At 44.2% G+C, this 15,668-nt stretch overlaps 1 protein-coding gene across 1 annotated transcript in view; it reads right to left on the reverse strand.

Moving 5' to 3' along the window:
* ADAMTS3 (ADAM metallopeptidase with thrombospondin type 1 motif 3) overlaps positions 1-15,036 on the reverse strand; it is a gene marked incomplete at both ends in the record, with an annotated part of 140,427 nt that extends 125,391 nt beyond the window's left edge. The window contains 4 exons of the mRNA XM_083368043.1: positions 4,624-5,033; positions 10,623-10,650; positions 13,716-13,737; positions 14,972-15,036. Of these exons, the coding sequence (XP_083224169.1) occupies positions 4,624-5,033; positions 10,623-10,650; positions 13,716-13,737; positions 14,972-15,036 (525 nt within the window). The remainder of the gene's footprint in view (positions 1-4,623; positions 5,034-10,622; positions 10,651-13,715; positions 13,738-14,971) is intronic.
* Between the last annotated feature and the right edge of the window lie 632 nt (positions 15,037-15,668).

Raw genomic sequence — 15,668 nt, forward strand, 5'->3', positions numbered from 1 at the left:
AGAGCAAAGAGGTTGACAATGGACCGTCCTTATTTTTACCATCCAAATTTTACTATGCTCAACAAGGGTTGGGAGCAACATGTCTCCAAATCCCAGTTAAAGGAACAATGATCAATGATCAGAGAAGCATACATCTCCATCCCTTGCTTGAGAGGACCTAGAACATCTGACTGGCTACTGGAAGAAGGAAAATCTTAGGTGAAGTTTTTCCATGACCTGATCGAGTAACATTATTTTCAAAGTTGACTTTAGCTATCACCACTCATTTAGGTTTGCTCATTTATTTATGCATTCTGTTTATTTTTATGATTTATTTTGTTTGTTCGTTTATTGTCAAATCCCAGCAATTCAAGACACAATAAGTCTTAAGCAGGACAAGAAGGAACAGGTAGAAGTTCCTTGGTGGAGCAGTGGGCTAATGCCTCCTTAAGTAACACCAGCTGCCTGCAATTAGTGCAGGTTCGAGTCCCACCAGGCTCAAGGTTGACTCAGCCTTCCATCCTTCCCAGGTAGGTAAAATGAGGACCCAGATTGTTGGGGGCAATTAAGCTGACTTTGTAATAATGCCACTTGGGGGCCCCCCGAAAGCCCTAATAAGCAGGCATATACATAGAATGAAGGCTACTGCTAAGCACATTGATTTGTGCTTCTTAGATTGTAAGCTGCCCTGAGTCTTCGGAGAAGGGCAGGATATAAATGGGATTAAAAAAAAAGTTCGTTAAAGTGAGATCCAATCTAGAACTAAGGAGAAATTTCCTGACAGTCAGAAAAAATTAACCAGTGGAACTGCTTGCCTCCAGGAGTTGTGGATGCTCCAACACTGGAGGTCTCCAAAAAGAGATTGGACAACCGTTTGTCTGGAATGGTTTAAGGTCTCCTGTTCAAGCAGGGGGTTGGACTAGAAGATCCCTTCCAGTCCTATTATTCTATATGTTGTGATTCAGGGTCAGCCTGTGGGTTCGGCAGTTGGGTCAGACGACTCAGAGGAGGACGAGGAGGAGGGGGGTGTTGAAGAGCTTGCTGAGAGTCCTCAGCCAGGCCCCTCTCATCTGGTCACGACGCAGACCCAGCTGTGTGAGCCTGACAGCGTGGATGAAGATGACCCACAGCTGGCCTTGTTCAAGGACGCCCGACGCAGGAGGCAGTCAATCAGGAGTAAACAGAGGAAGGCAATGGGGCTCCTCGGAAGGAGGCAGAGAGAAGCCATGCCCTGAACTGTATTTAAGGGGGAATGCGTGGGAGGGCTGGTTTGCTGAAGGCAACCGCTTGAAAAGCTCCTGTTTCTTGGTTCGTGTCTTGTTCTATTTGTTTTTGTAGCAATAAATTTGGCAGGCGTAATTCCAGCCTCTTGCCTTCTTGTAAACCTGCCTTTTCTGCAGGGCCGGTAGCAGGCTGGTACAGAACACTATATTCTAATCCAGTTGTAACCCATGATGGTCACTCCAGCATCATTAAGAGGTGAAAAGCTCACTGTGACTTGCTTCCAAAAATCAGAACAGGTCAGGGATCGATCTGAGAAAGCTCCACCTTCATACACTTGATTTCTGGCTTCCCATATCCTAAAAGCAGAGTGGTACCCAGCCATTCAAGGAGATGCTTTCCAGACTGAATGACACACTCCTCCAGACTCAGTTCTAGCAAATTTGAGGTTCTGCCTCCACTTACAAGTTTGGCACATCATCATCATCATCATCATCATCATCATTATTATAACAGTAGGAAGGGACTTCGGAGGTCTTCTAGTCTAGTTCTGCATTCTCAGAAGCTGTGAGATGGGTGGTACCCATGTCTGATATATAAATAAAATAAATCAATTCTCAGATTTGACCTTGTATTAATGCCACTTTGCAATGCCTTGGTAAGGCCACACTTGGAATACTGCATCCAGTTTTGGTCAAAACGATGTAAAGATGTTGAGACTCTAGAAAGAGTACAGAGAAGAGGAACAAAGATGATCAGGGGACTGGAGGCTAAAACATACAAGGAACGGTTGCTGGAATTGGGGATATCTAGTTTAATGAAGAGAAGTACGAGGGGGGACATGATAGCTGTCTTTCAGTATCTCAGGGGGTGCCACAAAGGAGAGGAAGTCAAGCTATTCTGCAAAGCAGCTGAGGGCAGGAGAAGAAACAATGAATGGAAACTAATCAAGGAGAGAAGCAACCTTGAACTAAGGAGAAACTTCCTGACAGTTAGAACAATTAATCAGTGGAACCACCTGCCTCCAGAAGTGGTGAATGCTCCAACATTGGAAGTTTTTAAGAAGAGACTGGACAGCCATTTGTCTGAAATGGTATAGGGTTTCCTGCCTTAGCAGGGGGTTGGACTAGATGACCTCCAAGGTCCCTTCCAACATATTATTATTATTATTATTATTATTATTATTATTATTATTATTATTATTATTATTATTATTATTATTATTATTATTATTATTATTTGCACAGTCAGCCAGATGTTCAGACTGAATTTGGCATTTTTGTCTACCTATCGAGTCCTTGCCAAGGACCTGGGATAGGCAGATGTGGATGTTGGATGGTGTTACAGATATCGTCGCAGGATGGAAGCAGTTCCTAGTAAGGCCGCCTTTTGCAATTGACTAATGGCGAATTTGTCAATGCCAATGGTGTTCAAGCGGTGCTCCAGTTGTTTTGGGATTGCACCCAAGGCGCCTATTACTATTGGTAGTACCCTTGCTTGCCTTTGCCACAGTCTTTCTATTTCTGTTTGTAGGTCTTTGCATTTTGTTATCTTCTCCAGTTCTTTCTCGTCTATTCTGTCTCCAGGCACTGCCACGTCCACTATCCAGACTTTTTTGTCTTTCTTATCGACAATTGTCAGTGCTTTTTTTGTAAAAGAAAAAGGTACCAGAACTCACACATGTCATACAACCCACCTTGCCTACCCTACAAGGTTCCATCCAAAAAAGGTGCCAGAACTCCGTTCTGAGCGTTCTATGAGAAAAAAAGCCCTGACAATTGTTAAGTCCGGGGTGTTATGTTGCAGGTGCTTGTCTGTTTGAATTCTGAAGCCCCAGAGCAGTTTAACTTTATCATTTTCTATGACTTTATCTATTTTATGATGCCACCAGTTCTTGCTTACAGGCAAATGATATTTCTTGCAGATCTTCCAATGCACCATTGTTGCTACTTTGTCATGCCGCTGCTTGTCTGTGCGGTCTTCTTGCAGCAGCTTACCAGGTGGTCCACTGTTTCTTCAGATGATGATGATGATGATGATGATGATTGTTGTTGTTATTGTTGTTATTGTTGTTGTTGTTGTTATTTATTATTATTATTATTATTATTATTATTATTATTATTATTATTATTATTATTATTATTATTATTATTATTATTATTATGATGTCAAGAAAGCAGAAGCTACCCAGAAACTCTCAAGATTGTATCTGCCCAACCTCCGTGCAACAAGAGATGCCTTCAACCAGGAATTGCTGACTCCCATGCTGGGTTTATTCCAGCTGAGAGAACCAAGCCTCTATGTCACTGCCTGAAATTCCTGGGAATCTTTACCTGAAAGCCTTCCCTTAGAAACAAACAAACAAACAAACAACTCCCCCCCCCCAAAAAAGAGACCTTGAGCCCAGCATTTTCAGTTAAAAGTCTCTCAAGAGGTCGGAAAAAGTTCAGCCTGAGATTAGAAGGATAACCATGATTGAACTAATTCAGGAGTAGGCAACCTTGGCTCTTTTATAACTCGTGGACTTCAACTCCCAGAATTCCTGAGCCGGCATGGCTAAGCATGGAAACCTCTCCCTTTCCCCTCAGCATGGCTGGCTCAGGAATTCTGGGAGTTGAAGTCCACGAGTCATAAAAGAGCCAAGGTTGCCTACCCCTGGCCTAGGCCTAGGCTGCTTTATGACTCGTGGACTTCAACTCCCAGAATTCCTGAGCCAGCAAGGCTCAGCTTGGAAACCTCTCCCTTTCCCCTCAGCGTGGCTGGCTCAAGAATTCTGGGAGTTGAAGTCCAGGAGTCATAAAAGAGCCAAGGTTGCCTGCCCCTGAACTAAATGATACAATTGTTCGGTTCAGATCACGAAAAAGCCGATGGCTTCGCAAATGATTCCATTTGAAAGAAAAATGATAAAAATTTACAAGGTTCGGCCAACATGCTTCTAAATCACCCAAGTTAAGTTCACTCCCTTATTACCAATGCAGGGTAGTCCTTGACTTGTGATCGCCACTGAGCTCCAAAATTTCCGTTGCTCAGCGAGGCAGCTGTTAAGTACGTTTTGCCTCATGTGATCACCTTTCTTGCCACGGCGGCTAAGGAAATCACTGGGCTTGTTAACAACGAGGGTTGTAAAGGGATCCTGGGCTTCCCCACTGACTTTGCTTGTCAGAAGGTCGCAAAAAGGGGATGACATGACCCTGGGATGCTGCAACCGTCGTAAATACGAGCCAGTTGCCAAGCATCTGAATTTTGATCGCGTGACCAGGGAGGATGCTGTAACGGTCGTTAAGGGTGAAAAATGGTCATAAGCTACTCTTCTTTCAGTGCCTTTGTAACTTTAAGCGGTCACTATACGAACTTTTACAAGTCAAGGACTACATGGGTGTATAATCAAGAAGGACGGCATCTGCTTTAAAATATGTGTCTTACCAGGCCATCACAGTTGCTCACGGCGACAGAAGCTCCTGCGACATCCACCAGATCTCCAACGTAAGCACAGTTGGTCCATAGGGATTCCTTCTTCCATAGTCTCTCCGCGACCCCCTTGCCGTGATCCTGATGGACCTCTTCCGTTGCATTGTAGATAGAGGGGGAATCTTCGTACCACTCCACCACAGCGCCAGGAGCTATTAGACGAGTGTTAGACCTCAGTCGGAGGTGAAATTCTCTCCCGAAAGCGGATACATTAAAGTAGAGTTCCTTGGGTGGAGTTGGTGAAACGTCCCTTGCGGATCTCCTGGAGTGCGTTACGGAAACAACGTTGGAAATGTAGCTTCCATCTGCGCTGCTGCGGACTGGGATGGTTAAGGCATATGGTTTCAGGCTGTGCTTTGATGTTTCTGTTTTAAAAAGAGAGAGAATTTATTCAATAGGTTGATTCCTTTATTCCTTCCCTCCCTCCCTCCTTCCCTCCCTCCTTCCTCTTCCTTTCTTTCCTTCCTTCTTTCTTTACTTCTTTATTCATTCATTCATTCTTCCTTCCTTGGTCAATAAGCATAAAATATTCTTGGGACAAAATTTTGTGCAACTGACAGTCTTGGTTTTGGCTCTGTTAAGATGTCCGGGCCTTGTTTCCTTCACCCTGAGTAGCATCACTAAAACCTACATGATATGGAATCCTGTCACCATACATGAAATGCCTTCTGTAGAAACTGTGGATGCTTAATCTTAGCTAAAATTTGGCTTTTTCAGGTCTAGGGCACAGAGCCCTCTCACCAAAGTAGCTCACCAGAGACATCTAAACCTCTTCAAAGTCTTATATTGCCCACTGAGGTGGTCTTCAGAAGGCCACAGTGGCTTGTCTTCCAGATATCACTGCAATCAGCCAAATGGACAAGCCAAAATTTAGTCTCCCATAGGAAGGTTAGTTTATTGTTCCCCATTGGAGAAAGGGAGGGATAGTTGCCAGGCAGGCAAAAGGCAGCATAGAATTTTTAAGAAATCAAGCGCCTAAATGCATTGCACAAGTAATTCCCTTCTATGGTCACTTCATAAAACGTCGGAGATGAAAGACAGGCCAGAGGCATAATTCAAAAGAGGACTGGTAGAAGAACGTGAACAGAGTCCATCTCCAAAGCTTCGTTCCAGGTATCCTGGATTAATGTCACCGGCAAAAAATGTTCCAATCACGTGAGGTCACGTAAGGAATAATGATGGCTTAAGGAAACATAGTGAGCCCACATACTGTAGGCTTGGCTTAATGTACAGGTGGTCCTCGACTTACGACTGCACCTGAGCCCAAAATTTCTGTTGCTAGGCAAGACAGTTGATGGGTGAACTTTGGCCTGTCTTCCGACCTTTCTTGCCACAGTTGTGAATCACTGCAATTGTTGAGTCAGTAATGTTTTTAACGACGAAGCAATCTAAAGATACTTGAGGGAGAGAAATCCTTCCTTCGCTGGTCATTCAAAGAATGGAAACACCACAGATCCCATCCAAGCTAAAAAGTTGACTGCAGAATAACTGATTAATAGGATAACAGAGTTGGAAGGGACCTTGGAGGTCATCTAGTCCAACCCTCTGCTCAGGCAGGAAACCCTTATACCATTTCGGACAAATGGCTGTCCAGTCTCTTCTTAAAAACTTCCAGTGTTGGAGCATTCACCGCTTCTGGAGTCAGGTTGTTCCACCGGTTAATTGTTCTCACTGTCAGGAAGTTTCTCCTTAGTTCTAGGTTGCTTCTCTCCTTGGTTAGTTTCCATCCGTTGCTTCTTGTCCTGCCTTCAGGGGCTTTGGAGAAGAGCTTGACTCCCTCTTCTTTGGGGCAGCCCTTCAAATATTAGAAAACTGCCATCACGTCACCTCTCATCCTTCTCTTCATTAAACTAGACATACCCAATTCCTGTAATGGTTCTTTTTATGTTTTAGCCTCCAATCCCCTAATCACCTTTGCTGCTCTTCTCTGCACTCTTTCTAGAGTCTCAACATCTTTTTTTTATATATTAGAAATATCGGAAGGCTGCTGTCGTGTCACACTAGTCCTTCTCTTCGTTAGACTAGACATCCCCAATTCCTGCAACTTTTCCTAGTGAAGGCCACGGGGGGGCAGGGGTGGGGGAATTCAACGAGGTGGGTGCCCACTATCTTATTTCGCGTGATTAAAAGCCCAAACGGTTACAGCAAAATCCCGTATGTTTTCAAGGAGTCTCTCCACGTTAAAGGTGCTTTAACGCAAGCAGATTTGCAAAAAAGAAAAAAGAAAGAAAAAAAAAGAAAAAAGCCAGTGGAGAAAGGGCTGTCTTTCCTCATCAAGGGGTGTGTGTGTGGGGGGGCGTTCCTTGGCAAAAGATTCCTCAAGGGCCATTCAAACTTTTCTTGTAGACTCAGGATTAATGACAGGCCCCTTCATTGCTCAAGGATGTCTGGCTTCAGCTTGCAGACAGCAGCCAAGTCACTTCTTGGAAAGGCATTGAGCCAACGTCAGCTGGTGAAGTTTGAATGTAAGAACTTAGGCTGGAAAAAAAAAATGATCCGCGCTGTCAGTTTGATCTCCTTCCCCCTCCTCTGGCTACAGATCTTCCAAAGAGATCTAGGATGGCAGATATTTTCCGACACCAAAGATACAAGGCACTCTGTTGACTTACGACCTACAACGGAGCAACCACAATATCGGTTGCTAAGCGAGACAGTTGTGAAGCGAATTTTGCACACACACACACACACACACACAAACACAAACACAAACACACACACACACCCTGGGGCGCTCCTTTACCACTGTTCTTGTTAAGTGACTCGCTGAGGTTGTTAAATTAGTAAAAGAGTTGTGAAGTGAATCCGGCGTCTGCATTGACTTTGCTGGTCAGAAGGTGGCCAAAGGGGATCGCGTCACACACACACACACACACACACACACACACAAAGACACACACACTGTCCTGGGTTATGGCAACTGTCACAAATATGAGCCAGATGCCAAGTTTCCAAATTTTGACCGTGGGGATGCTAGTGGTAAGTACAAAAAAACGATCGTACGTCACTTCTTTTAGCGCCGCTGTAACTTCAAATGGCCACTAAATGAACTTTAGCTGAAGATGTCTTTTATCTTTTCCTCCAGCTGCAAAAGCTATTTTTTCTTCATTATCAGTAAGGTAGGAAGCAATGGATGGGAAGATCAAGGAGAGAAGCAGCCTGGAACTAAGGAGAAATTTCCTGACAGTGGAACCACCTGCCTCCAGAAGCTGTGAATGCTCCAACACTGGAAGTTTTTAAGAAGAGACTGGACAGCCATTTGTCTGAAATGCTATAGGGTTTCTTGCCTGAGCAGAGGGTTGGACTAGATGACCTACAATGTCCCTTCCAACTGTTATTCTATTCTATTCTATTCTATTCTATTCTATTCTATTCTATTCTATTCTATTCTATTCTATTCTATTCTATTCTACTCTATTCTATTCTATTCTATTCTATTCTATTCTATATTTTTTCTTTTCTCTTCTCTTCTGTTTTATTATTATTATTATTAATCATCGCACAGTCAGCCAGATGTTCAGACTGGATTTGGCATTTTTGTATTATTATTATTATTATTATTATTATTATTATTATTATTATTATTATTATTATTATTATTATTATCATCTGCTGACGGTTGAGCACCGTCTGCCAATGTATAAATTAAGACCTGAGTCATATACCTTCATGACTCAGGTCTTAATTTATGCATTGGCAGACGCTGCTCAACCCCGGAGAATTTTTGCCACCTATTTGCTTTCTGAGGTTCTGGGAATGTATCTCTCAAACACAGATGTCTTTCAAAATAGGGGGTCAAGCTATTCTCCAAAGCACCTGAAGGCAGGAGAAGAAGCAATGGATGGAAATTAATCAAGGAGAGAACCAACCTAGACCTAAGGAGAAAGTTTCTGAAAGTGAGAACAATTAAGCAGGGGAACAACTTGCCTCAGGATGTTGTGGATGCTGTAACAGTGGAAGTTTTTAAGAAGAGACTGGACAGCCATTTTTCTGGAAATGTATAGGGCAGGGGTAGGCAACCTTGGCTCTTTTATGACTTGTGGACTTCAACTCCCAGAATTCCTAAGCTAGCCAAGGTTGTTATTCCGTTATCCCTACAAAAATTGGAACTGGGAAAGCTATGGTATTCCCAATGACACTCTACTGAAGCATACATTGGACTTGGAAGAAGCAGGAAAGGAAGAGCGTTGATACCTTTGAACTTGGAGATGACTCCTAAGAATACAGTAAACGACCAAAAACCCACCAAGCTGATGGATATTGAACAAATCAATCCAAAATCCTCACGAGAGCCACCCTCCCGGGGTCACATGGCCACCATTTGCAGCCTTCCCAGCTAGCACTTCCAATATGCAAAGTCAATGAGGGAAGCCAGATCTGCATAATGACCTAACGACTGAGGTAATGGAAATTCAGGAACTTGGCAACTGGCTCCTACTTATGATGGCTGCAATGTCCTGGAGTCACTGGGTCACCTCTTGCTACGTTCTGACAAGCAAAGTCCATGGGAGAAGCCGGATTCACTTTATAACCGCGTTGCTAACTTAACAACTGCAGGGATTCACTTCACAACCGTGGCAAGAAAGGTCAGGACAAAACTCGCTTCCCATCTGCACACGGTTTGGGTGGCTGCGGTTGTGAGGTTTGGTTAGCCAGATGGTCAGACTAAATTTGGCGTTTTTATTCACCCGTCGCGTTCTTCCCAAAAGACCAGGGGAGAAGCAGACGGTGTTTGACGGCCTTAGAGATATTTTTGCTGGATGTAAATTATTCTGCGTGAAGCTGCCTTTTGCAATTGGCTGGTGGGGATTTTGACAATGCTGGACGGTGCTCTTGTGGTGCTCCAGATGTTCTGGGATTGCACTCACGGCGTCTATAGCTATTGGGGCTATTTTTGCTTTCTTTTGTCACAGTCGTTCTACTTCTATTTGCAGGTCTTTCTATTTTGCAATTGTGTTTTTTTCTCCAGTTTTTTTCTCTTGTATTCTACCGTCTCCAGGTATTGCAATATCCACTATCCGGACTTTTTTTTTTGTCTTTCTTATCAACAATGATTAAGCTTGGAGTGTCATGCAGGAGGGACTGGTCTCTTTGAATTCTAAAATCCCAGAGTACTTATTATTACTTATTATCAGGGCTTTTTTTCTCATAGAACGCTCAGAACGGAGTTCCGGCACCTTTTTTGGGGTGGAACCTTGTAGGGTAGGTGTTCTGTACCAGCCTTCTACCGGCCTTGCAGAAAAGGCAACCCCTTTACAGACGGCAAGAGGCTGGAATTACGTCTGCCAAATTTATTACAAAAACAAACAAGACACGATACCGGAGCTTTGAAACACTATCTGAGTGGTTGCTTTCAGCAAACCAGCCCTCCCCAAACATTCCCTTTATAAAGAGTTCAGGGCGTGGCCTCTCTCTGCCTCCTTCCGAGAAGCCCCACAGCCTTCCTCTGCTTGCTCCTACTTGACTGCCTCCTGCGTCGGGCGTCCTTGAACGGGGCCAGCTGTGGGTCATCTTAATCCACGCTGTCAGGCTCACACAGCTGGGTCTCCACCAGGTAGGAGGGGCCTGGCTGGGGGCTCTGAGGAGCCTCAAAGCCATCATCAGCAAGTTATTCAACACCCCCCTCCTCCCCCTCATCTGAGTCATCTGACCAAACTGCCGAACCCACAGGCTGACCCTGAATCACAACAGTAGGCAAGGCGGGTTGTATGACATGTGTGAGTTCCGGCACCTTTTTCTTTTGCAAAAAAAAGCACTGCTTATTATTCTGTATGAATTAGTTGATATTTTTTTAAAAAAAAATAATTAGCCACTCAGAGCCTTGGTGAAGGGGGGGTGTCAAACAAATACTGAATGCAAGTAAAGAAATAAAATAGCAACTGGCAGAGCACAAACAAATACTGTATGCAAATAAATAAACAACAGAGCAAATAAGCCAATTGACCAAAGCCACTTACCTGTTTGAACAGTTTCTTGATGAGTAGCCTGGAAGAAATCAGAGAAATATTAATTGACTTCTGAGCAGAGGGAAGGATGCTCTAAAAAGCCATTTTTGCAAAGGTATCCTAATAAAGGGATGCAGTGGCTCAGTGGGTTAGGACGCTGAGCTTGTCGATCAGAAGGTCGGCACTTTGGTGGGTCGAATCCCGAGTGCCGCGTAACAGAGTGAGCGCCTGTTGCTCGTCCCAGCTCCTGCCAACCTAGCAGTTCGAAAGCACGTAAAAATGCAAGTAGAAAAATAGGGACTGCTACGGTGGGAAGGTAACAGTGTTCCATGCACCTTTGGCGTCTAGTCATGCCGGCCACGTGACCACGGAGACATTCTCGGACAAGCGCTGGCTCTTCGGCTTTGAAACGGAGATGAGCACCGGCCCCTAGAGTCGGAAACGACTAGCACGCATGTGCGAGGGAACCTTTACCTTTTACCTTTATCCTAATAAAAACCCAAAGGTGCTTTTTTTCCCCAGGAGGCAACTGGACTGCCTTGTTTTTTCTTTGAAGACGTTTCACTTCTCATCCAAGAAGCTTCTTCTGGGATGAGAAGCGAAACGTCTTCAAAGAAAAACAAGAAAGTCCAGCTGCCTCCTGGAAAAAAGCCCCTTTGGGACAAGCATGACCTGGATGACTGAGAATCCCCATAGATATCCTAGTCAAAGCATCCCTTAAATGCCAGCATAAAGTTAATCAGGTTTTCTGGTCTGTTTCTGGCCAGGGTGAAGACAGAGACAAGAGGCAGGGCACCAAAGAAAGATTGTAACAACTGCTTTTTAGATGCCTTCTGTTCAGGGAAGGTCTAATCAGCTCTACGAATTCAGCAAAAAGGATAAATTTGGGCTACGTCTGTCTAGATCAGGGGTGTCAAACTCAATTTCATTGAGGTTCGCATGAGCATTGCGGTTGCCCTCAGGGGGCCGGGTGGGTGTGGCCTGGGTGGGCGTGGCCTACTGGGTGGGCGTGGCCAGCTCTACATCGTTCGCATCAAGGGTGCCTATGGGGGCCTGGGCAGGAGTGGGACAGAAGGAGGGTCTCTGGGCCAGGGCCAAGGCAGTGGGGGCCGTTTCCTCACTGTTTCCAGGATGGCTTCACGGGCCACATGAAACCACTTCACGGGCCGCATCCGGCCCCCGGGCCTTGTGTTTGACATGTCTGGTCTAGATGTCCTTCAGCCTTCTCCTTGACCTTCCTTTCTTCTCCTCAAAGCCACCTTGCCAGGAACTGTAAGGCAGTACAGTTGGCTTAGTAACCATTCATTTAGTAACGACGCTGAAAAAAGTGACTTAGGACCGTTTTTCACACTTACACCCGCCTGTTGCAGCATTCCCGTGGTCATGTGATTTAAAATTCAGATGCTTGGTAACTGAATTTTGATCACATGATCATGAGGCTGCTGCAATGATCATAAGTGTGAAGTCATAAGTCATTTTTTTTCAGTGCTGTTGTAATGTTGAACGGTTACTAAATGACCTGTTGTAAGTCAAGGACTGCCTATTCTATTCTATTCTATTCTATTCTATTCTATTCTATTCTATTCTATTCTATTCTATTCTATTCTATTCTATTCTATTCTATTCTATTCTATTCTATTCTATCCCTATATTCTATTCTATTCTATTCTATTCTATTCTATTCTATTCTATTCTATTCTATTCTATTCTATTCTATTCTATTCTATTCTATTCTATTCTATTCTATTCTATTCTATTCTATTCTATTCTATTCCTTATTCTCTCTTCTCTTCTCTTCTCTTCTCTTCTCTTCTCTTCTCTTCTCTTCTCTTCTCTTCTCTTCTCTTCTCTTCTCTTTTCTTCTTATTTCTATTCTATTCTATTCCTTATTCTCTCTTCTCCTCTCCTCTCCTCTCCTCTCCTCTCCTCTCCTCTCCTCTCCTCTCCTCTCCTCTTCTCTTCTCTCCTCTCCTCTTATTTCTATTCTATTCTAGTCATTAATTCTCTTCTCTTCTCTTCTCTTCTCTTCTCTTCTCTTCTCTTCTCTTCTCTTCTCTTCTCTTCTCTTCTATTCTCTCTTCTCTTCTCTTCTCTTCTCTTCTCTTCTCTTCTCTTCTCTCCTCTCCTCTCCTCTCCTCTCCTCTCCTCTCCTCTCCTCTCCTCTCCTCTCCTCTTAATATGTCATATTTTTAACCACCCAGAGCCCCTTTCTAAGGGAGACGGGTGGGTAAGAAATATGATGAATGAATGAATGTATGAATGAACGAACAAACAAACAAACAAACAAACGAAGGATCCGGTCTGAAATTCTTGGGTGAGGAATAGCTGCCATCCCATCCCTGTTTACAAACGCTACTGCATGCAGATGTTAGCCGCCCCGTGCGAGACGTAGCTCCCTCCTCAGCGAGGAAGCCAGCAGCTGTGATTTCAAACACAAGCAGCTCTCTAAACCATAAGGTTACAATTTATGTGCTTCTTAATTTATGTGGGGACCAGCTGGGGGGGGGAGACCTTAAAAGAGAGTCTCAGACAACTTGGCAGTCACTGTTTACTCGGGAGGGCTAAACAGTTCGCCCATTTTCCCTGCTTTTATGGTCATATAAAGAGAGGGGAGGCACTAGGAAGATAAATATCTATCCATCATCAATATAAAACTGCCTTTCAAAACCACGCCCCGTCGCAGGCAGCTTTTACGGCCTCTCTTTAAACTTGCGCGCTGAAATACTCAGCGAGGTTTACCGCCCTGCACAGGTAAGTCCTTGGCTTACAACCCTTCCTTTGGTGAAGACCATCTGAAGTTACAAAGGCAGTGGAGAAAAGGACCGAGCACTGTTTTCCACACTTGTGACCAGCATCCTCGTGGTCACATGATCAAAATTGAGGTGCTTTGCCAGCGGCACGGATGTGTATGGCTGTTGTAGTCTCCCTGGGTTCCTGTCATCCCCTTTGGCCGCCTTGCCAGACTTGGCTTCTGACGAGCAAAGCCAATGATTCACTCAGGAACTGCCGCGCTTTGCTTAACGACGGTGGCAAAGCTCACTTAATGACTGCCTTGCTTAGCCAGAGAAATTTGGGGCTCCGCTCTGTTTGCAGCGTGAGGACCACCTGTATCTCCATCCACGCCAGACTGCGGAAGGGAAATAAAGACATACAGGGAGTCCTTGATTCACGCCCACAGTTATAAGAATGATGATCACAGAGTTGGAAGGGACCTTGGAGGATAATAATAATAATAATAATAATAATAATAATAATAATAATAATAATAATAATAATAATAATAATAATATAAAGTTGGAAGGGACCTTGGAGGATAATAATAATAATAATAATAATAATAATAATAATAATAATAATAATAATAATAATAATAATATAAAGTTGGAAGGGACCTTGGAGGTCATCTAGTCCAGCCCCCTGCTCAGGCAGGAAGCCCTATACCATTTCAGACAAATGGCTGTCCAGTCTCTTCTTAAAAACTTCCAGTGTTGGAGCATTCACCACCTCTGGAGGCAGGTTGTTCCACTGGTTAATTGTTCTCACTGTCAGGAAGTTTCTCCTTAGTTCTAGGTTGCTTCTCTCTTTGGTCAATTTCCACCCATTGCTTCTTGTCAGGTGCTTTGGGGAATAGCTTGACTCCCTTTTCTTTGGGGCAGCCCCTGAGATACTGAAAGACTGCTATCCTGTCCCCCCTCATCCTTCTCTTCATTAAACTGGACATACCCAATTCCAGCAGCCGTTCCCTATATGTTTTAGCCTCCAGTCCCCTCATCATCTTTGTTGCTCTTCTCTGCACCCTCTCTAGAGTCTCAACATCTTTTTTTACATTGTGGTGACCAAAACTGAATGCCGTATTCCAAGTGTGGCCTTACCAAGGCATTGAAAAGTGGTATTAATACTTCACGTGTCTTGATTCTATCCCTCTGTTAATGCAGCCTAGCACTGTGTTGGCTCTTTTGGCAGCTGCAACACACGGCTGGCTCATACTGAAGTGATTGTCCACTAGGACTCCAGGATCCCTCTCACAGTTACTACTATTGAGCAAGGTACCACCTATACTATACTTGTGCATTTGATTTTTCTTCCCTAAATGTAGAACCTTATTTTTTTCAATGGAGCCCCAAAGTTTGTGTTGCTAAGCAAGATGTTTGTTAAGTGAGTCTTGCCCCATCTTACGACCTTCCTTGCCACGGCTGTTGAGTGAACCATGGCGGTTGTTAAGTTAGCAACACGCTTGTTAAGTGAATCCGGCTTCCCCATTGGTTTTGCTTATCAGACGGTCGCAGAAGGGGACCCCGGGGACGCTGCGGCCATCATAAATACGAGTCAGTTGCCAAGCGTCTGAATTTTGATCACCTGACCCTGGGGATGCTGCAACGATGATAAGTGTGAAAGAAAGGCCGTAAGCCCCTTTTTTCAGCGCCATGGTAACTCCGAATGGTCACTAAATGAGGACTATGTGTATGTGAAAGACCTTTAGTCTTTTAAACAGGAAACAGAAAGTCTCTATGCTAAGAGTCGTGTTGATGCACAGCACTCCTTGCCTGTCCCCTGCCTTGCTAAATCAGAATCTGCCTCTCTCTTGCAAAAGGACTGTGAGAAAATTGCAAATATTCTTAAAAGGGAATAACTTTTTTTTCCCCCTAAGCAATTTCAGTGAAAGATGAGACAAGGAAACGTATTTCGTTTTGCAATGTCCCCTTCTGGTTGGCCAACTGCAAAGAAAGAGGAATGCTTAGAAAGCATTTCGAAATGTTGCGTAGAGGCCAAAGTGGGCTTCGGAGATCAGCTAGTCCACCCCCTGTCCAGCACCCATCGAACCCAGGCACAAAAGAGGCATGCGGGTTTTTTTTTTTTTTTGTACCCACAGACCTGGTGCACAACCAAAGTTTCATAGTAAAAGAGCAGACAGAGGTCAGAAATGCACACAGTCCTCACTTTACAACCACAATGGACCCCCAAATGGCTAAGCAAAGCAGTTGTTGTTCGTGGAGCTTTGCCCCATGTTATGGCCCTCAATGCCGCAGGTGTTAAATGAATCACTACAGTTGTTAACTT

Source organism: Vipera ursinii, assembly GCF_947247035.1.
Source record: "Vipera ursinii genome assembly, chromosome: 7".
Taxonomy (NCBI): Eukaryota; Metazoa; Chordata; class Lepidosauria; order Squamata; family Viperidae; genus Vipera; species Vipera ursinii.